This window comes from Mirounga leonina, unplaced genomic scaffold, assembly GCF_011800145.1.
Source record: "Mirounga leonina isolate KUSES-001 unplaced genomic scaffold, KU_Mleo_1.0 Mir_151, whole genome shotgun sequence".
Taxonomy (NCBI): Eukaryota; Metazoa; Chordata; class Mammalia; order Carnivora; family Phocidae; genus Mirounga; species Mirounga leonina.
In genome coordinates, this window is record NW_023270377.1 from 26,162,370 (window position 1) to 26,185,928 (window position 23,559).

At 37.7% G+C, this 23,559-nt stretch overlaps 1 protein-coding gene across 1 annotated transcript in view; it reads right to left on the reverse strand.

Annotated features, from left to right (window-relative positions):
- Window positions 1–5,037: 5,037 nt before the first annotated feature.
- Window positions 5,038–23,559, reverse strand: part of MAP2 (microtubule associated protein 2) — a 140,941-nt gene continuing 122,419 nt past the window's right edge. Inside the window, exons 13-16 of the mRNA XM_035007256.1 lie at window positions 13,780–13,872; window positions 11,722–11,803; window positions 7,402–7,514; window positions 5,038–7,181 (exon numbers count right to left, since the gene is read on the reverse strand). Of these exons, the coding sequence (XP_034863147.1) occupies window positions 6,966–7,181; window positions 7,402–7,514; window positions 11,722–11,803; window positions 13,780–13,872 (504 nt within the window). The 3' untranslated portion in view covers window positions 5,038–6,965. The remainder of the gene's footprint in view (window positions 7,182–7,401; window positions 7,515–11,721; window positions 11,804–13,779; window positions 13,873–23,559) is intronic.

A 23,559-nucleotide genomic window follows, 5' to 3' on the forward strand; every position in this document is an offset into this window, starting at 1 on the left:
ATCACCTCCTCAGTGCCTTGTGCTCATCTCTATACTCTGTTAAGAATTCAAGTCCTATGGCGACGGCAGTTCCCATAAACAACCATACCAGGGAAGTTCTGGGTGGAATGAAGACAGGTAACAGGTGACCATAGCCAAGGTATGGTTACTGAGCACCAGCTATTTGCCTCCCAGTATGTCAGAAAAGACACTGTCTCCTCTGTGGGCTTTCCATCTTCTGACTTGGAGGAGGGGGCAATGCAGGGACAGGGGAAGGCAAATAACAGCTGTGGCCAGCTGGCAGGCTGCTAGAGGCCAGCATAGGTCATCTGGGCTTCCTGGAACAGCTGGTCATGCACAGGCCAGTCCTCCAGATTCCCTGAGGCGATCCCAGCCACTGGTGATACTTAAAAGGCAGGATTTGAGGGGACTGGGACAGATCTTGGAGGCTCTCTGCCGTACAAGGCACTGGCCCTACAGGGGCCAGAACTGGATGAAGTCTATGGAGGCCAAAGATGGGCATTGGGAAGGAGGAGGCTTGGGCAGTGAGTCTTTCAATATTCTCACAACTTATTCAACTAAATAAGGGGTGTGTTGGCTGAAGATCAGCCCTGGGCTTAAGAACACATCATTTGGGGGCACCTGGGTGGCTCTGTCGTTAAGCGTCTTCCTTTGGCTCTGGTCGTGATCCCAGAGTCCAGGGATCGAGCCCCGCATCGGGCTCCCTGCTCAGCGGGAAGCCTGCTTCTCCCTCTCCCACTCCCCCCCCGCCGCCTCTTGTGTTCCCTCTCTCGCTGTCTCTCTGTCAAATAAATAAATAAAGTCTTTAAAAAAAAAAAAAAGAACCCATAATTTGCTTGACTAGGTTACAACATCTTTCCACTATGTCTTTTTTCTACTTCGAAAAGTTATAAGTAAGTATGTTATAAGTTCAGGCCTACTAAGAGGATAGCTTTTTGTCCTTTCTCACTTGACAATGAGCTTTTTTTTTTAAGTCATACGTGGGGAAACAAGCAAACAAACTCCACTATATTTTTCTTTTTTCCTTTGCTTTAATGAAAAATATAGGTGGGAAAAGAATCTTAAGTGTATTTCATGGACATGAAAATTACCAGTGGTTACTGTCAAATAAATATATTAAAGATTTCTTTTCTTCTTTCTTAAGATAGGGCAAAAGTCTATTAAACATTGGTTCCTCAGGCTCCCAGTCTCTCTGAGGATCCTGATTTGACCTATCCAACCAGACCCTTCCCTCCCCCACTTTAGGATTAGGGGTTTATTCTTTTGGGTTTTTGTTTCACAGGATGAGGAAAACTTGGGAGGGAGGGAAAGATGAGTGGGTCTAAACCTGAGGTTACAAACCAAATGTAGGGTCTAGCACCTGCAGTCATGAATGAAAGTGAGTAAGTGGTCTGAGAGTATTAACTAGCTTAGGTGGGGACTGTGTCCAAGTGCAGGGACCAAAGTCATGTCATCATTCACAGACCAGCCCTGGCCAATTGCTATCATGAATGCAGGCTCCGGGTTGCCAAATCGTTTAACTTTTGAAAGATCCAAATCTGAGAGAGTGTGTGTGTGTGAACTTTCTTGAGTTTGAAAACACTGTGCTGGCCAAACAAAGCACATCTGGAGGCCATAGGTCTATTACCTCAACCAGGCCTGAGGCAGGAGATTTTTAATGGTATTTGAAGGATTAGAAATGGGAACAGCTGTGGTATATTTGTGATAAAAGCCATGAAAGAAAAAAAAATAGGGCTTTTTGGAGTGTGTGACGCTTCTTCAACATACTCAAGAAAACCTAGTAAAGGACAATGTTTTGAAACAATTTTGGGTTGCTGGACTGTGTACTTTTGACAAAGTTCTACAAGGGCCTTACTGTAAAAGAGGAGTATATTTTTTCCTCTACATAAGCTACATAGAGGGTTATTTTTATAATCCTACATTATATCTGAGTTACTTGTCTCTTCTCAAGGCAAGTAAAATCTTCTTTGCCTTGTTAATTAATAAAAAAAGAAAATGAAGACTTTCTTGTGATTCATGCCACCAAATAAATGTCTAAATCCCATGTAGTTTTGAGACTTCCTTGAAGGGTAACATGGATACGAATTAAAAAAAAACTATTAAAGGGAAAGTCTAATTATGTTGCTATCTGGTACCAAATCCACATTATTAGCAAAGGAAAACGGAATGCAAGATGATGACTCCATTGGTAGAAGTAGGTTTCAGCCAAGTTAGAATGGTAGGTCTGGCAAACCTCCAACACAGACATTTCTTCCAACAGTCACAAGTTTCTACCACTTGATACCTAGACTCTTTGACATCAGACTTCGTGATATTACCTCCTGTAGTCTTAGAAATGATTCTTACCTATTAGCAGGCTGCTGTGGATCTCTTTCTCCTTGGATTAGATGAGCTGAATGCTTCTAAGACTTTAATGAGCAGATGATTCTTCTAGGGGAGTGCTGTAAGTTGGCCAGGGGTGGAGCATGGGAATTTGTATGTCTGACAAGGTCCCAGGTAAAGCCTGAACACAACTTGAGTAGCAAGGAGCTAAAGGACTGAATAAAGATAGAGAATAGGGTGTGTGGACCTACAGGATGTCTGCTTTATGACCTGCACGGAATCAGTTCCCCTCTCTTCTGGCAGTAGCAGCCTGACTTTACTTAGGAGGGAACATTTACTTAGAAGGGAACATTTCCTCTTCATGATTAGTTTATGTAGTTCAGAAGAGGCCCCTTCTCCCTTTACTTTCCTCCTACCCCAACCACCTGTGATAGAGAAAAGACTGTGACCCGACCATGGGTAAACAGCAGAAGTGAGCAGGTGACCCAAGGTTCAGTGATTTTCAGACCCGAGATCTTGGCTAGTGCTAGTGGGAAAGAGGCTTTCTTTGGTGGGTTGTGAAACCTGGAGCTCCCAGTGACTATCATGAAAGGGGTGCTTGCCTTTAGAATAAAACTAACACAGAAGAACCAGGGCTAAGATTTGGAAAAAGATTCTTAACATCTTTTGAATGCCTGGATCCATCCATGCCTGAGGTCTGCCTTGTTGGTTACTTGAGCCAATAAGTTTGCCTTTATGATTAAGCCAATTTGATTTCAGTTTCTGTCACTTGCAACAGATAGCATCCTGCTAAATACAGTAGTAGATAAAGGCTGACACACGGTGGGGAGATAACTGTAGCGTTCTCATCATAATTTTTCCTTGGTTGGACTGAGCAATGTGTGTGTGTGTGTGTGTATATGTGTAGTATTTTTTTTTTCCCAGAGAAGAAACAATCTGAAACTATAAGTTAGGTGACAAGCAATTTTATTTTGCAAAACAATCACTATACAGCAACAAATACATTTGCAAATTTTGATTGAAAAACATGAACTAACTACAACCAGCCATTGAAGAAATGCCTTTCTATGGTAACAGGCTCTAGAATTATCAGAAGAAAGAAACCCCCCAGAGATTTGTAGCGGCATGTTGGAACCTTGGAATCCCAGCATACAGAGTATACTTTTTGTTGATTTTTTTTTCTTTTTGCTAAAGTTGAAGTAGATTTTCATGATTGACATTTTGTGAGTTTAAAAATAAGCTCTTTCCTGCAGAGGGACTTGGCCTCAACCTACACACCCAGGCTAAAAATCCTAGGTGTAAAAAAACAAACATCAGTGCTGATTTTAACACATCAGTTTTGGAAGGAATGCCTAGACTTTGCCTTTCCAAGCCACGATTCTATTTTTTTTTTCTTGGCTACTTAGACCATGAATAGTTTATTTTCCTCATTTTTGTGGCATGAAAAATCGGACAAAAAGTGTAATTGTAGCAAGGTCAGAATCAACCGCTTTGAGATGATTTCTTTAACAATATTGACATGGATGTTATATTTTGGCTGATGATCCTCTTTCCTGCTGTATTACTGTATGAATGTGTGGAGGTCGGCTATCATCAGCAGATTCTTCCATTTAATGAAGTTCTCTCTTCAGCCTTCTTCAGCCATACCGAGTTGGTGTTACACAGGTGTCTTGCTTGGGGCTGGGATTTCAGCCTATCACCCTGCTGGAACTCAGCAGGAGAATCCAGAGAGAGTTGGTTCCTAAATGAACAGGGCCTTTGAAACTCATCATCAACTCGGATCTTTCCTGCATCATTATAAAGTACCCAATTATCGGCTGCAGGTGACCCGGAGAGAGCGAGTTCATTGAAGAAGCTGGCCTTTTAACTCTTCACAGCTCTGGATTACTTATGTATCCTTAAACAGGTTCTCAAAGGCTAAAGCCGGAGAGAAACTGGCAGTAATAGATCTAGAATTGGAACTATGAAGCTTTAATTTCTAGATCAGCGTATGGGTACCCCCACAAGAGTGGTGTTCAAAAAGCTTAATTTGCGTCGTTAATCTTGAGAGTGAAGGCAAGATAGGTTCCAACCCCTGTCCCCATAAGAAGACATTTAGCCTGTGTGTTTCTCTCTTCTATTGGTACAAATTATCAGTTTCTTTTTGTTAACATTATAAAGAATCATATTTCCATACAAAGGAAGGGCATTTATTCATTATAATTTTGCTGAGATTTGAAATAAACATTTGTTTTAATGCCAAATCTAGTATCTTAGGGCTTTATATAATCTTTATCTTGGGCATGCATTTGTAAGAAACAGAATTTTAATATGTAAAGCATAATTACTTATTCTTACCTTTTATAAAAAATGTAAACCAAGTTGGTAGAAAATACTTATTTTGTAGGTTAAAACTGTTCTAACCTGCTGTTAACTCCTTCTTTCTAAAGAACTTTAATCACTACCTAACACTATTAAACATGTAGGAAAATACCATAGGTCTCCACACAACTACTCTTCTCCAATTTTCTAGTGCATTTCAAGGGAAGCTGAGGAATAAAATGCTCAGATAGGTCAAATCCACATCATTATTAGGCAGAAAATAGACCCATCCATAGTCATACTCCATAGTTTCTAATTTTTTGACTGTTGTATAAAAGAATTGATTTATTAACATTTTCAGACACGTTTGCTTATGCAAAACCTATTAGTTGAGAATGAGTGCTATGTTTTTGCTCCTACAGTTTTTTTTTTTTTTTGGTGGAAGTCACATTGGTTGCAGTATTCAGGGGGTCACAAATGGCACCTGTGTCTCTCTGTCTTTGCATCCCTTGGCTGCTTTCCTAGATGCTACTGTACTTCCTCGTTGCCTCATCCATGCTCATCACTTCCTCCTATATAGTCAGGAATTGATTCGGCTCACGGGGATCAGACACCTATCAGACTATTTGCTTTTAATGGTTCAGAACCAACCTACCAGCCCCGAGCAAGAAAAAGAACAGATAAAATACTAAAAATATCCACCCAGACTGGTAACTGACTGCTTATTCAGGCCATTGACTATTTAATTGCTTTTCACCAGTCTAAGATGAATGATTTGTGAGAGGAATTAATTGGTGATTTCCCAGGCTGTAGATTAAGTCACACCAGTATTATCTGTTGATAAGTAATACTAAGTCATAAAGTGTTCCTTCACAGAGGGCAATGTTAGAATCCTGAAAAAACTGATTTAGATATCTGTATCTCAAGTGTTGTGTAGCTATAGGTTCTCGAATAACTGTACTTGTCCTTTTTGATCAAGGCTCTTTACTTTGGGTAAGGAAGCCAAATATTTTCTCTCAGATAATTTAATTAGCAGGCAATGTCTGGAAGAGTGGGACAACATGTCCCAAACTCCCTCTGTTAGTTTCAACTTTAGCAAAGGGAAAAAAAAAAAAAGAAATCTTCAGAAGTCTGTTTCTTGAATGATTACAGGAATAAAACCCAAACTATTCCATAATTCAAAATGAGATAAATCCAAAATCTTACTTAAACCAACAATCTGTAAACCCTTTTAATGTATAACTGGACCCACCCCCACAAACTCCATGTTGGTGAAAGCAAAGAAAAATAAATTTTCCTACCATCACGGGAGAGACTTGTTTCTGGCACTAAAACAGGGTTACAGCTCTGAGTTGTTACAGGAAGCAACTTCATGCTAAAACTTTTTGTTCTTTTTTAATGTATTTTTTTTAAATAGGGAAAGAACCCTGCTAACATCTACTTTCACATACCTAAAATTGCAACACCAAAGGGTGCAGGAGACACAGATACTGTGAATAAGGAAGTATAATATTCAAGTATATGAGGAAGTATCACAAATGGCCACAGAGAAATATATATATATTTATATCTATAACACTGTATCAAACAGATGGAAAGGGAGTGTGAAACTGGTAGTGTGGACACAAATCTAGCTGATCAACTGACATTCTAATCAGACACGAGTCCATCCTAATGAAAGTGCTTCATTCCTAAGAGATGCACTTTTATATCGCTTCCTCAACCACAGCTCAAATGCTTCGTAACTATTTTTAATTAGTTAAATAATTTATTGGATTGACTTATACTCTGATATAATTATCCAGGTCCCAAATGTTAATAACTTAACTGAATCTTTCTTCCCATTTATACAAAATAACACTTAAAAAAAAAACCGTATTTCTTACATGCTCTTTCCTTCCTGCAATCAGACTCCTTGATTTAATTTAACCTGTAATAAGTTAAAATGGGCAGCTTTTATCTTTTCACCCAGCAACAGAAGAGTGGAATGAGCAGCTTGGATTTCAACAAGGCCTTTCAGAATGTATGGATAGCCTTCAGGCACATGAAAGGTAAAAATGCAATATTTGAAATAATAATACTCCATGCAAAACAGCAGAGCAAAAATAATTGTCCAATTGTACTCATGTAAAGCCAGTGTCTTCCTGCTGAAAATGGAAACCAAGTCAATTTCTGCATATACTATTCATTGTTTTTTATAAAATTGTAACAATTACTACAGTTTGGGAATGAGATTATTTATTTTACGGTTTGTAAAGAATGACTATAACACCTGCTCAGAGCCCACTCCTGCCAAGAGCTCATGCCTAAATATTATTACTTCAATGCTAAATGAGAAATATTCACAAGCCCTGCTTAGCGAGTGCAGCAGTGACATCCTCGGCCAAAGTGGCAAGCTGAGGGGATTCGAGCAGGTTGATGCTTCCAGAAGAGGAGACATTGCTGAGTCGTCGGGGGGACGCCACGCTGGATCTGCCTGGGGATTGCGTAATGATCTCAGCTCCGTGGTCCACACGGGCCTTTGCATGCTCTCTGAAGTTCAACTTCTGGCTGTCGATCTGTTCAAGACAAGCATCAGTCCTTGTTAACTCAAGCATCTTAACTGGCCCCTAGACTTTTCACTATGTCTCAGAGCTGATGTTAATGTCACTTTTGTTCAGCTCTGCGATTCCTACTCCCTACATGTCCAGGCCTTTGATCGTAACCCATTTTGATGAGAAGTATTTCAGAAGGATTAGAAAGCAGACGACAGGGTCGGCTTACAACCTTGGTTCTTACCTTGACGTTACCACCTCCAGGTACGTGGTGAGCATTGTCAAGTGAGCCGACTTTAGCTTGGGCCTTTTCTTTGAAATCCAGTTTTACACTCTCAATTTTCACACGGCCACCGCCTGTGAGAGAAGAAAGGCTTTTAAATGCCTTGCTACAGTGACATATTCTACTTGGGGTGACTATTTCCCAGAAATGATTATAGTAAATAGATCATCATAAAGCACAGACTTAATTTACTATCCTTTCAACCATGGATGTGAAAGGAATTTTTTAGTCTGTATCATTTTTCCCATATCACCCAAGGTAATGATATCCTTTTTGTACCATTGTATGGCTTGACCTACGTATTAATATCTTTTTCTTCTAAGCCAAACTGAAGCCTGATTGCCAGATAAGTTTCCAATGCACTTATCTATTTTGAAACTGATCGTATCCACCTTTGCTTTTTGACTAATAAATTCTTCTTCATAATCTACCCATGTCTAACAGAAAATATCAGAGGGGCTTTTCTTATCTGTATAATAAAAATTCTAAAAAGAACACAGTGAAAATATCCTATTTCCTCCTTTCTAAAACTTGGAACATTTAATCTCTTACTCTTTTTTTTTTTTAAAGATTTTATTTATTTGACAGAGAGAGACACAGCGAGAGAGGGAACACAAGCAGGGGGAGTGGGAGAGGGAGAAGCAGGCTTCCCGCGGAGCAGGGAGCCCGATGCGGGGCTCGATCCCAGGACCCTGGGATCATGACCTGAGCCGAAGGCAGATGCTTAACGACTGAGCCACCCAGGCGCCCCTAATCTCTTACTCTTAAGGGAGCAAATTAACTTGAAATAAAGATCTTTATTCTTCTTCATGGTAATAGGTCACTCTTCCAAAAAAACAAAAAACAACCCCCCCCCAAAAAAAAACTATTAGGTTAGAAATGGTACACATATGGGTAATATATTCATTTGTAAATTTTCAACATTGATGGCTTGACTGATGAAATTGGAGTTGGAAGCTAAGTTGTTTATAACCAGTGAGCTTTGAGAATTTACCATTATCACTAGCAAATGGAGCAACAGGAAGAGAACCTTAGGAAATCCCACTCTTGTACAGTTGGCATAGGACCAATCTGACACTGACTTTGATCTGATAATGTGGTGACAGTTTTGACCATGGCATCTTCCTAAATGCTAATTAGTCTGAAATATGAGGATCTGCTGATAGATGAGAGTGCAGAGTGGTGCCCCTAAATCTGTATGCCTTTCCCAGCTTGTAAATGCAGGGAGTTCAATTCCGGTAGGTACCCATTGTCCATTAGCCTGTCCCTGAGCACCTTTTGAGGGTCTGCTGATGTCTTTGACTTGAAAAGAAGCTGAATTAGACCCCTTTACCTCTCCACCTGAGATTTGCTTTCACTTTGATTAGCAATTTGGTTTTGGCTGTGTGCATTTCTTTGGAAGGCCAGTGGTAAATGACTTGACCACCTATGATTATTACTGCTTCTCTTGTGGGATTTTGACTTGGGAGAAACATGGGGAAGATTTTTTAATTTTGGACTCTCGATGCTTATTTATCTCTATAGCCCAAAAGAAAGGTCTGTTAAGTCTTCACAGACTTAGACCTTATGGTATTTTTCTCATATGATACCTAGACATTTATATCGACACCCAACTACCTGGCTAGGGGCCCCTTGAAATTATATGGTGTTATTAGATTACATTTTGAAGATATATGCATTCATTCTTCTCCTGAAGCTTTAGGATGTGCACACTGTTATTTAACTTGTGTTTATAGGAGACATGTACTTGTCCCTCCCTCAAAAAATTATTGCAGGAAGAGTTATTCTTCCAACATTTCACCTAGCCATATGGGTCTCTCGTCTTAGTTGTGATGGGATTAAGGTGATTCATAAAACATACTTATCTTGGTTAGAGGCTGGAGGATGTTGAGTTTCAACCTGATGAGATCGACTTTCTTGGGGTCTTTTCCATTTTTTTGGTAGCCTCTAATAGAAATGACCTTTGCAAGCTTTCTTTTATGATTATATGTTGGACAGAGTTATAAACCTGTTAAAATTTTTACTGAACTCTATTTTGAGGGAGAGAAAAAAAAATGTAATGATGACCCAAAATATATTCAGAAAAGGAAGCTTGAGAAGTCTGTTTTTGTTGAAATCCTACTAGAAATTTTTATGTAACTGTTAGAGAAGCCCATTTGAATTCACAGATCTATGCCTTTGGCTCTGAAGAATTCTGGCATCTACCAGGAGTAATTGTGAAGGACTATAATCTTCATCAAGCTCCATATGTCCTAAAGTTGGGCTTCCATGTGTTGAATTGTTTCCTTTATTTTCTCCTTAGATATTCCACATTCCAAAGTAACTTTGTGAAAAGCTTGCCATTGTCAAAGATCATTGTGTTAACACTTTTTTATGAATTTAGTTATCTGATTCAGTTCTTATAAAAGAAAGATCTAGATTTAGAAATAGGTGGGAGTCCATGACAATAGTCTTTTATGACCAATAAATCTTACATAGACTACTTCTTTAGCTATGTCACATTTTCCTGTACATCAAGAGTCCAGTTGAATTTGGCTAATGGAATACTTACTGTCTAAATTAAAGAATCTAATATTTTCTTTTGCATTTTAGAAGAAAATAGGCAGTATGGCCAAATACTTCAGTCCTACGGTTGACACAGCAGTACAGAGTCAACTAAGTGTTTGTAAGCTTGAGTTATAGACAGTAGAATTGTGAAGATATGCAGTGTGAGACTGTGTCCCTGCCGCCTCAGGAATGACAGAGAAGCTAATTCCAAGGAAGCGGTTCTGAAATTCGTACTGGAGATTGTTGGGGAACATCTACAAAAAGATGTGACACTGATTGACCTGAAAGCTGGACCTGGGCACTCGGAGGCTTCTCATTTCCTCCCCTGCTTGCCTTTCCTGCTCCCAGAGGCTGCTCCGAGGACAGAGCCTTGAGATAATGATGTGGTGTTGAGAACACCAACACAGTATGCATGACTAAACCCAGTTAAGGCTTCTTTATAAACTTTTAAGATTTGGTGGGCGGGTGTGAGGATCCATCTTGCTGCTACCCAAGAGAAGCCTCATATGTAAGTTCCCTTTACTTATTAAAACCGCCACCTACTAATCTGGAGTGGCCTACCTCTTTCTTCGGTTTCTCCCTGTCTTCTGAGTACAGGGGCCAGTGTCAGATTACACCAGGGAAGCTCCCAAGAGGGTTGTGAACCAGTAGAGATTCTGTATATGTATTATCTAACTCCTTGACTTGCTTTATGAACACTCTTTGTCAAAGTGAAGCCTGACTTCTAGACATGTTTCCAGTGCATTTATCCATTTTGAAACTTATCCTACCTACCTTTATTTTTCAACTAATAAATTCTTCTTAATAATCTTTTCTTGGTCAGAAATCTTTTTGGGCTTGATTGTTCTTATACTTTGTTTCTGATAACATTTGAGACAGTGTAATAGGTTATTCCCATTAATAATGGTTTAATTAAGATATCAAGCACACCAAAGGCTTCCTCTTGTCCATCCATAATTCAATGGTATATATTGTGTCAAAATATTCTCAAGAAAATGACAAATTTGACAGTTGCCCATTATTTACATATGCATGGAGGTACAAGTTAGCAAAAATATATAATAATGATACTCAGAAAAAATGACTTATGTTAGATCTACACTTTAAAGAGGAAAAAATCCCCAACAGGTATGAATGTAAATTGTACTTTAGATCACTAGTCCTATAGAAAAACAAGAGGCTAATGGTTAAATAAGTTGGGACAAGCACTGCGTCAAGAGATGGGTCAATTAAGCACTGCATTCTGCTAAGGATTCATAATGCTTATTGACCTACTATAGGATCTGAGAAATTTAGCAGATAAATACTTTCATCAGCTTTGCTTAAACACAATCCTTTCTTCACATATGAAGACAAAATACTTCCATGAAAAATCTTTGGAAATGCTGCTTTCAATCCATGTAATTATGTATGAATACATGGCCCAAGGTATTTTATAGACCATATATTTCAAAAGAGCTCCAACAAGCATGTTGAGTATATAGAGATAAGTGCATCTTATATACCTTTTAATTTTGAACATGTCCTATGATATGTGGCCTCCTTGTGATAATTGAGTTTACTTGCCCAAATGAAGATGCCTTAAAGTTTCTAACTTAAGTTTCTATTAATAAAAGCATGAGTTTTCAGGATTTTGAGACGTTTTTCCAATTAGGTATTTCACAACAAAAATTTTGCTTGTTGATTTCTTGAGCAATTTAATATTTCCCAAACTACCAAGAAGTATTTATTTACCTGGCCTGTGGCGGATGTTCTTCAGAGAGCCACATTTGGATGTCACATGGCTTAGGTCTATCTTCTTGGTAACAATCTGTACCTGTATGAACCATATAAAATACACTTAAAATGGTCGAGACATGGGCAAGCCCCCAAGCTCGTACATAAAATCCAGAAACATACCCAAACTAACAACATACAACAACACAGAAACCCAAACTGAAGTACATACACACACATAGGAAAACATAACCTCCCAGTGTACTACCACATTTGGTTGGAAAGAAGGACCAAAATGAAAGAAAATCCTAGAATAGAAGATTTTATTAGTAGAAAACAGATCATGCCACAAGAGGATAGAAACACCCGGATTAATAAGGCAAGCTTCCACTCAGAGAACAAAGCCACACCATGTTAAACCTTTCCATTAGCAAAGAACCAAGTTGAGATGTATTATTTTTTTAAAAATGATTTTTACATAAAAGTGACCAACATTGCTCATAGTTACAAGAGGACCAACATTGCTTTAAGATATAAGAAGAAGAAGGATCAAAGCTTTTCTAAAATATTATTGTCATGTCTTGGCTAAATGGAATTTTTCTTTTCCACCAAATTATAAAATGGTAGTAACATTTTTTTCTTGCGTTTTATTGAAGTTATCTCCTCTCCCCATGTTAGAAACAGTGTTTTTCCAATTGTGGTGCACTGTCCATTGGCATCAGAAGTACAAGGGTATTACCGAATTGGAAATGGGGCCACAGAATCTGCATATTTGAACAAGTGATTCTTCTCTAGAGGAAAGTTTAAGAGTATTGTTTTGGAGGTTGGAAGCTCCCCTACTTACTTTAAGATTGTTAGTTATCTCAATTTATCCTTTGCCACCTAGCCTTTTAGGCCAGCAGGGTCTGCCGGAGAGGATAGGGGTCACCCTTTGACACCCTCCAGGTATTTCCCAGGACTGAGACTGCTTTTGTGAGAGTACCACACGGTTTGCACTTACAGTCAGGACACAGGGAGGAGCTCCACCATGTCAATGTAAATACTGATCCTGAGGCTTAGCTCAGCACTCTTAAGGAGCCTAGCAAACCTTGCTATGGACTTCCTACGATAGTGACATTTTCATGCTCAGTGGAACTACTTCGAGCAACAGGTGACAGTTCCTGGTAGAAGGCACTGGCTTGTCTCCCCTTTCACTGCTTGACTCCATCTCTGCCCAGCTGAGGAGCAAGGAGCCAAGAGTTATTAAACAGGCGAGAATTCCGGACTTGACACTCTGTAAACTGAGTCACAGATGGCCAGAAACTGAAGTTTAGGTGACAAGGATCCATAGAATAGAGAATCAGCATGGGTCACCTTTATTATTCTTATTTTGTGAAGAACCATGCTTCCTTTACCTTGAGTTTGCCTGTTTCAGCTCTGCCTCAACTCTGAGAAACATGGATTCATCTTTTCCTTCCTCTCAAAAGATACCATTTCCACTCAATTCAAGACACACACAAAAAAAATCCCATCAAGACAAAGTTTATACGGGGACTTGAATCCTTTCACTTTGAATGACAGATGAACTGTGCTTCACTAGTTTTGCATTATTCCAAATGAAATCCTAACTCTCATGAATAGTGATGCACAAAAGACTGACATTACACACTTTGGGTACTTTCAAGTGTATCAGTCTTTTCCTCAAGAGTAATTGAAATGGAGCTATAAGAGTGTGTGCCCAGCTGACGTTTGTAGGGGAGTAGAGACAGCATGAGGAGATACCTTGAAGCCAAAGGCCAGCAAACAAAATTGGCAAGTGAGGTGGGTTTGCCATCCCCCTGAAAGACATGATGCAGCCCAGTAAGGTTTTATTCCTCAACTGAAAGCAAGAAACTTGCTGATAAGTCTTTCAGGGAAGGATGGGAAGCCCACCAGCAAAAATGCAAGGGTGACAAGCTCCCAGACCAGGAGCTGTTGTGGAGCAGCAACAAGTAGGGGGGGTGTATTGGGAGAGAGGCAGTTAAAGAGACAGGGGGCTGGCTGTGCAGATGGCTCCACACAATCAAGGATAGCTTTCTAATAGAAGCTTCTACTTACATTTCCGCCCCCAGCAGAATGTTTGATGTTATCCTTGGAACCACATCGGGACTGAACCTTGCTAAAATCGATCTTCTTGTTTAAAATCCTAACCTAAAAGGAATTGGAGGTAACTTCACTGTGCATTTTTCTTTCAGTATGCTGGGCATAGGGAGCCAGAATGGGTTGGTGCCAAGGAGGGTCCAAAATTCCTTCCACCTACATAATCATTTAAGAGAAAAAAACTAACACTGGAATTGAAGAACAGATCTATCATTTAATATGAGCCCTAGTCCCCTGAATCCCCAAGGGCCAAATGCTCAAGAGCTTTAGATATCTAAGTTTTAGGCAGGTGTAACCTGGAAACAATTAGAAGAAAAGAAAAATAAAAGTTGGATTATCTGTGACTGGGAGGCTTCCAATATTGTGGGTAACACTGGGACTCAGTTTCCACTCTATAAAAGGTCCAATAGTGTAGTTCAGTATAGTTCTTGCCCTACTCCCGTTCAATCCTACAGTGTCAGCCATCACAATTCTAAATCACCTGGTACACTTGATTGTATTATTGGTCCACCTGGCACAGGTGAGGTTCATGACTGGATGGGCTGAATGCCACAGATGAGGGTTCTCATTCATCCAGCAGAACCCTTGCTTTCCCAAGAGGGTCAACAAGGGGGCTCAAGGCCTCCTCTGCTGAAAGGGCTTCACTATTGCCTTGCAGATTTGGCTCAGTGGTCTTCTGAAAGTCTTCTCGCTGACAGCTGCTCATAAATAGCCATAACCCTTGGATGGTTGGTGCAGAAGCATCCTTTCCATTATTTTAGAGGGGAGCAAGTCAAGGGCCACTAGTTAACTGACTTATAGTAGGTCATGTAGAAGTAGTCCAGGCCTAGGCTAGGTCCAAAAGATTTGAGGTTAGGTGTTTTATTTCTATTTTCAGAAAGTTCAGTATTCATCTTGAAGACAATAGCAAATCTAAATCTGGACAGATATTATTCTGGTGTAATGTAATGTGCAAAGTAATAGCTCTTGTGAAGATTTCTATGTGTCTTAAATTTTGCATGTTTTGGAGAGCACATGAGCAATGTAAGCATGGAAAGAAAGGTTTATTTTTGTTGTTTGTTGGTTTGATTTTACTTTGGCTACTTCTACTCCTCTCCCCATGTCCCCTTAATAGCTAAAGAGAAATTATGTTTTCAATGCTTTAGGGGAAAGTTTGTCCTCTTATTTTTTTTTTAAGATTTTATTTATTTATTTGACAGAGAGAGACACAGCAAGAGAGAGAACAGAAGCAGGGGGAGTGGGAGAGGAAGAAGCAGGCCTCCCACTGAGCAGGGAGCCCAATGCGGGGCTCGATCCCAGGACCCTGGATCATGACCTGAGTTGAAGGCAGACGCTTAACGACTGAGCCACGCAGGTGTCCCAAGATTGTCCTCTTATAAAAAATGCTAAATAAATACATCCTAGATATACAGTCATCTCCAAGAGTGGTATCACATCTTTTGGTGTTTGCAAAAAAGAGTAAAAACTTCAAGATGACATTGACTCCAGACTATTTTTAACCAGACAAAGCTTAAATCGCAATGCCTGTCTGACACTGACAAGAGAGCTTGTCCCTTACAGGGAAATGTCATTGACAGCTCTCATCAGCAGCCCAAGGGAAGGGCTTCTTGTCAAAATCTGAAGTCAGAAAACATGATTGGGTCACTCTTTAGGGCATGATAAAAATCCCAATTTAAAAAGAAGGGGGGAATATCACAGAGTCTGTATCTAACAATAAATGTAGTGGCAGGCTAAGAATTTCACATAAAATGTAGATGCCAATAACTTTAAGTCAACAAAGGCCATTACATTTCAAGCCTCATAGATAAATTATTTTTAGAAAGCAAATAATTTTATTATTTCAAATAATAATACTTTTAATTATCCTCCATGAGTCTCTATTTTGGCAATGAAATAGAATTCATCTAAGCCATTTTTCCTAATCCTTGGGGACATATAGGGTCTCATATTTCATTTGCAAATTTTAATTTAGAGATCATTAGAGTACAAATCAAGTGACTCATTACCCAGTGATCAAAAGCTAAATGTTAAATCTGATTCACTTGTTGCAAAAATGGAAATTCCAAATTCAGTTGCATGAATCTGTTTGACTCTAACATTTAATCAACTGGCAATTTTTATGATTTTTAAAACAAATGATTCAAACCCCAAGGGGGCACATTGCCAGCATTACTTAGAGACAATTTAAATTTTAAAATCCTAAAACTTAAAGGCTGCCTTCTGTTGATTTTCCCCAGATTTTCTAAAGAATCATAGATTTTCTAGTGAAACAATTAGCTGGCCTTTTTCGATGGGAGACTTTCAATGTCTGTTCAATTCATAACGTGAAGCAGACCTTTGACATGGATTAATGGCATGTTCTTTACATATTTCCATATTTGCAATAGCTTCAGAGTATATTGCTTTTGTTTCAAATAAGGTAGAGGATGACATTCACCATTTTGCTTGATGGCCAAATAGACAGAAATAGAAATCACTTTGGGCACTGGATGCTTGATGCTCAGTAAGATTTATGCTCTAGCCTGACAACTTGCACCTAAGCACCCACCTAGTCCGTGTGATGCACATTTATGCTTTAACAAAATTACAAAATACTTCATGCCAAAGATCTCTGGGATCATTTACCAATAGTTAACACTTTAGAGAGTTAATTCTACAAATACCAGCAGTCCTCAGAAACCACTGCATAAGATAGAAAAATAGATGGCTGCTGTGAAGGATAAAACTTTATTCCAGATTATTATTATTATTTTTTTAAGTCAGAGAGTCAAGTTTTAACTTGACTTTTTGGGGGAAGGAATTTCCATTGAGCTTTTGTTTTCCTGTATGTCAAGGGAAAATTATTTTAACATCTCAGAGATGGTCTAGAAAAAAAATATAACAAACCTTTATTTGATGAACTAATTTTCTATATTCACGATATGGAGGAAAAAATATTTGAATAATCATTATCCAAGGTTAACTCTAAACTACATTCTACCCTTGTCAATGTCTTTCAATCAAAATTTTTAGTTGCACTATTAATGTAAAATGGGGTGATTTGAAAGTGTGTGACAATCTTTCCTTCTGTATACTTCACAGTGGAAGGAAAAAATATATTATTTCAATCAAGTGAATCATCTTTCTAAAGCTCTGCCTTGTTCAAAATTCTCCCAAAGTCTCTATTTCCTATTAAACACATAAAAACTTCTTGGGTAGGCAACCGGGGTTCTCAGAAATTCTGATTTTTGAGCCCTCTTCTCAAAACTTTACATTTTGGCCAGCCTTTACATTCCATACTTTAAGGCCCTTGTTTACATTTTCAAGTTTGTTCCCATGCTTTCTTTATGTTATTATCTCTTGCTAGAATGCCCTCATTCCAAGTTGAGTCTGGAACTCATCATTCTTCAAGGATCAACCCAATCAGTTCCTCCCGTGGGAGGCTGGCAAAAAAGGATTTCAGTTTCACGGACAAAGGTTGGTGACTTGCTTGCATTCATAGTTGGCTTTTCGTTCACATAAGAGTCATATAAGCTTAAAGAGTTAAAAAGAATAGGTTAATGTAATTGAATAATTAATCAGAATTATTTTGTTTTATTTTTTACTAATTCTATCTTCCTCCACCATGTGAGGGAAGTACAGTGTAGTGACTTTCTGGGTATTTCTGGTGTGACTCTAGTTGGTTTTACAATGATGGTTCAGTTGAAATGATAGGCCACTACACTCTCTGCATGTAAGTTTAAATGCACCTTTAGAAAAATACACTTCTACTTTCCCGAAGCAAGGTTACTCTAAGAAAGGACAGGAAGACAAATGTAGGATATGTCTACAGGCAAGAACAAATCTCTCTTCCTAGAGATTAGTTGGAAATATGAAAAATGTAAAATGAAAGAAAATACAATCCTAATTTATAACTTTTAGTAAAACAATTTATAAACCAGAGGCATTACTCACAGTGTCCGCTTGCATTTCTTAAGCAATGGGATTTTGATTTTTTTTTTTTTTGATTTGACACTCTCTGATGCTGCTTTCTTTATCAAAAGACCCACAGGTCAGCTCAAGAGAGCAAGATATGGAGAGTAACTGGGGGCCCAGAAGTTTGGATTCTGTTCTTGGCTCTCCTACAAGACAGTGCTAGGCTCTACCGGCATCCTCTAGGTCTGAACCTCAATTGCTCTATCATTTCTTTCTTCTTCATCCAATGTTGTTTTAGAAAGAATGCTTTTGTTTTCTTTTGAAAGGGGAGTAGTAGCCAGTAACCCTTCAACTTTATCAGAGATTAAGTTTTTCCTTTGGCTTTACATCATTTTTCAGGAGTGCTTAAAATGCAGGCTTTTTTTTTTTTTAAGGTTTTTTTTTTTTTTTATTATGTTATGTTAGTCACCGTACAGTATATCATTAGTTTTTGATGTAGTCTTCCATGATTCAAAATGAAGCCTTTCTTTGTCCTTGCATTATAAAAACACTTCTCTCTCTCTCCGAAAAGTATTTCCCATTCCATAGCATTCAGTTTTAATGAAAACTATTTATCTATCCTATATAGAGTCCTGAGATATCATATATTAAAAAAAAAAATATATGACCGCATCAGATATTTCTGAAGAATGAAAGTTCTTTGGAATAGATGATGTTTTTCAAAGATTCATCTGTTAGCAGCCCTGTGCTCAGATTAAAATGCATATGAACTTTATAGTCTATTCCAAATTTTAAATAACCCTGCCTATACTGACCAATAACTTCTTCAAAAATCAATGGATCAAATACAAGCAATAAATATATTGGAGTACACATTTAAATAGAAATAACAGTTCATGTCAAAACATACAATTCCACAGAGCTGTGAAGGAAAGGGATGAGTTGGAGGGCCCATGAAGGGGTCAGACAAATTTTTACGCAGGCTATACCACACAGAAAAGAGAACAACATTAAAAACCTAAATCATGCTGAAAATTTTGTAAAGAACTGCTTGGTGGAACAGACATGAGTTTAGACATTGGCCTCATTGTTAAAAATTGGCATTACATTTTTTTTCTTCAGTTTAAATTTCTAAGAAATTTTAAAGAATAGAGGGCCAAGCATAAAGGCAGTAACTTTTAAAGAGTTTGTTCAGTTGTTTGAAAACAACCTGAGATTCAAGACCGTTCCTATGTTCTTGCTTGGCTTGTAAATGAACAGCAAACAAAAAAAGGACTCTATAGGTCTCAACTTTGTAAACCCAAAGAGGTAATTCTTTTTCATAGCTTTTTAATAATTAATATTTATAAAGCCTAGCTCCAAAACTTTTCATTACCCTGCAAAAGATACTTGAATTAGAATTCTAAACATTCTGTTGCATAAAGGCAGGGTCCGTGATATCAAGGAGCTTTCATTTTGAGATAATGTTGACCTTCTCCCTCTCTCTCTCTCTCACACACACACACAATCTTGTCAATATACCATAATGCATTTCAGTGAACAGTTTCCTTCATGCTGGGTTGACAGTATTTTAAAGCTCATGGGATATTTTATTACTTTTCTTATTTAGCACTTATTTGTAGCTCAATGAGATGGAAAGAAATGGCTTGGAAAGAACTTAAAAATTACACAAGGGCAAGGCACTAAGGGAAGATGAGAAATGAAAAAAAAAAAAGCCATTTCTTTTCTGCGTAGATGGTAGAGACCATGTCTTATTGTCTCATTCCCCTTTTGTCATATAGTACCCAGCAGGGGCTTAATAAATGTTTCACAATATGATGCCCATGTGAATGAGAAATAAATCTAAATACATTTCAATTCTCTTTTAGTTTATAAAATTTATAATTTTATAAATTTACTTTATGTTACTAGTACTCAAGACCCTTCATAGTGGTGGTCATCATAATTTTATATAATGAAGAAAAAAACCCCTGTTTCAGTATATTTATTACTTGCCTCCAGCATTAATTCCATTTTGTCCTTGAATATAAAACTCAAAGCAACTTATCCAAATTAGATGTGAAAGGCCTAAAAAAGTCTCAAGATAATGCCTAAAACTTTATAAGAAAATATAAAAAAGATTCTTCTCTATGTTTCACTCTTTTCATTCCCTCCTCCCTCTCTCTCATAGTGCTCCCTCTTCCCTAATTACATTCCTCTTACTTTGGAAGCACTGAGTTTTTACTCAAGTTCAGCTTGCCCTTTGTGGTAAAAATAATTAAGGAATCTATTAGAATAACTAAACAAATATTTTTAATGAGCTCTAATGCAAAAATACTACCATACTCTAAGTAGAACCATGAATTTGAGAGCTTAAAGTGGCCTCAAGCTCTGCTTAAATGAGATGTTGCTACATTATGATGCTGCTAATACCTTAAATTACTTGGTGCTACAAAAAGAAGTGTATTTTGTTGTTTCTATTCTTATACAAGTATGAAACGTAAGGACCAGAGACGTCAGTATCTAAGGTCACATAATAGAAAAGCTGGGCTAGGAACTCAGCTCTTATATCCTGGTCTAATATTCTTTTAGCCAAATTTCACTGTGGTCCAAACCTGGGAAGTTTCTTTGGGTCATAACTGTAATGGCACTAAGCATTCCCACTCATTCAACAAATCACTAGAAAGAATGAATCTCTCCATGCATATGGTGTACCACCACATTCATTCAACTTTCACTCAACAAATATTTATTGAGCACCTACTATATATTGGACCCTGAGGACAGGATCAACCTCATCCTTGATTTCATGAAGTTTATAGTCTAGTAGATGAGACAAGATAGACATTAAATAATTAGTTATACAATAGGATACTTAATTACAAGTGTGGTGAAAAGCACTGTCTACATCATGGAGAGAGCATTTCAGATCGAGAAAAGAACAGATGCAGGGAGACCAGTTAAAGAACTTAATGACTATTGCAGTGACATGGACAAGAGATAATGGATCCTGTGCTAGGGTGGTGCAGAGCAGACTAAGAGAAATGGGTGGCTTTAAGAGCTATTCTGGACACAAAACCACTAGCACTTCATGATGGCCAGGATATGGGATGAGGAGAGGGAGTTGAAAAGATGACTCTTAGGTTTGTGACTTGGCAAAGTCCTATTATTTGAATAGGTGTAATGATATTTTAAAAGAATCATTTAACTTGAACTTTCCACTCTCAAATATCTATGTGGCATCATCCACATTGATGTTCCTAAAACATGCCAGGCCTGCTTCCACCCCAGGGCTTCTGCATGTGTAGTTTTCTCTGCCTGAAATACTCTCCCCCAGTTATCTACATGGCTCAGTCCTTCAGTTCCTTAAAATATTCAAATTATCACCTTCTCGGGGCTTTCCTAGTCATTCTATCAAGAAATGTCATCTCCTCTCCACATATTTTAAATCTCTTCCGTGATTTGTTGTTCTCCTTCTCATTTTGTTACATATTTTTTCTTATATAATATTTTCTCACTTGTTTTTCTTCCTAGAATGTAAATTCTAAGAAGGTAGGAATTTCAAAAATTTTTGTCTGTTTTGTTCATTGTTACATTCTCAGTACCTAGAACACAGCATGGAACATAATGGGTATTCAATAAATACTTGTTGAATAAATGATGAGTAAAATGAACGTACAACTTTGACTTTCTGGAATTACTGAGGAATTACAAGACAGCTCACCATTTATTTTAAAGATGCCAAGGTAGATTTTAAAATTAATATTTCATTATTTGTCCTTAATATTATCTATAGGAATTTGAAAATGTCTATACTCTATTTCTAAACATTGATTTTTAGAATTATTATTATTATTATTTTTTTAATTCATGAGAGACAGAGCGAGAGAGAAAGGCAGAGGGAGAAGCAGGCTCCCAAGGAGCAGGGAGCCCGATGCGGGACTCGATCCCAGGACCCTGGGATCATGACCTGAGCCGAAGGCAGACGCTTAACCATCTGAGCCACCCAGGCGCCCGATTTTTAGAATTATTTTAAAAAATAATCTGTCAGTTGTAGAATAAAAAATATGATAAGAAATACAACATAACTTTCCAAATTTAATGGTCTTAACTTTTCAATAGTGTATTACTCTAACACATTATTTGTATTAAATTATTTCACATAAATATTATAAAAGATCAAAACCCTTAATTTCAATCCTGATGTGATAGAACCTTGATGTGGGAGGGAGTGTTAAATAGTGTTGCCATTCTCATGTTGTGCAACCAAAGTTGAAGCAAATAAAACAATAACTAAGGTGCATTAAATTGCATACTTTGTAGACAAGTGATTCTTCATTAAATACAAAATTCTAGAACTTGAATTTATAGCTCAGCCTTTAAAGGATGTTATTAGAAGCCCATATGCAAGATGTGGGTACTATAATGACTTCTGTTTCTTACTCTGTGTAAATGTGGAAGCTGGACTATAAGGAGCTGAGTATCTCTGACATCCAATGTTCCTTAAATCAATGGATCGATAAAGAAGTGAGGGATAGAAGACAGATTACTTTATTTCTAGAATGTGAGTATATACTTCATAGGTCCTAGTTTAATGGATTTATCCAAATCAATTTTTTTAAAAAGATGCTGGGGCAACACTGACTGGGAAGGTAATAGATTGACAAATTCTATAAGATTCTTTATATAAAAGAGAAGTACCGTTCTCTTCTTGAACAGGAGTGACTTGCTTGAAGATGCCACCATCCTTTTTAGTCCACCTGACCTCAAATGACTGACTGCTCCATTAATGAAGGAGAAGCATATAATTTACAAGGCGATCAATCAAATCCACAGACATGGCCTTGCAGAGATCATGATCTACCTAATAATCATCCTATCCAACAACTATAAATGGAAAGAGCCTTTGTGAAACTACCTCACCAGTAACTTTCAACTATGACAAGGGTACAAAAATTGTGATTTGTATACTGATCTTCATAAGGCTGATGGAGAAAAAAAAAGAAACTTGTTAAAGCATGTAAAAGTATTACACATAAATCAAAGCACCTATAAAAAACCTGATGCATTGATAGAAAAGGTAAGAAGTATCATTCACTGAGTTCCTGCCTAATTTTTTTATGCCACGCATTTAGAGAAATTGTTTATTTTCCTATTTTTGTTTAAATCAAGCAGCTGTGTTCTTAAAAAGCTAACATTACTTATTCTAAAATTTAGATTGAGATTTAATGTAGAATAGGGAGCTAACTATATTGAAATAGTTTTAAATTAATACACTTACTAAGACAGTCTTACCCGAGCCTTGAGTTAAATTAACCAAGGTCACTATCTACAGTGAATCTAAGATTGTGTTATGTTCTTTCCAGTAGAATGAATTTGTGTTTCAGCTGAAAAGATTAACTTTATTGCTTTCTGTAAAGCTCCTCATGTTTTCAGCTCTTTTATCTATTCCATTATGCATTGATTTGCCTCACTGAACTGAGACACAAAGTTAAGGCTCTCTTCCAATACAAAATCGGACCTTCAATAGAACTGATGATCACTGTGAGCATACAACCTATACATACAGAAGAGCAATAAATGCTCAAACTGAGGGAAATAATAAGGCTTCCTAACTTGGAAAGTTGTTGAACTTCCAAGACAGGTGTATTTTTTATTACATATTTCCCCTCCCAATTCTTAATGATTGCACAAACAGCAATAACATAGCTTTTAAAATTAAATGATTTACATACAATCTAACCACTCCAGATTTTATAACAATAGAGCCTGTGTAGAAGAATTAAGGTTACATTTATAAATTTGCTCCCTTATTTATTAATAAGAATTATGTGACTATTTTTCTCAGTATCTACAGACTGCATA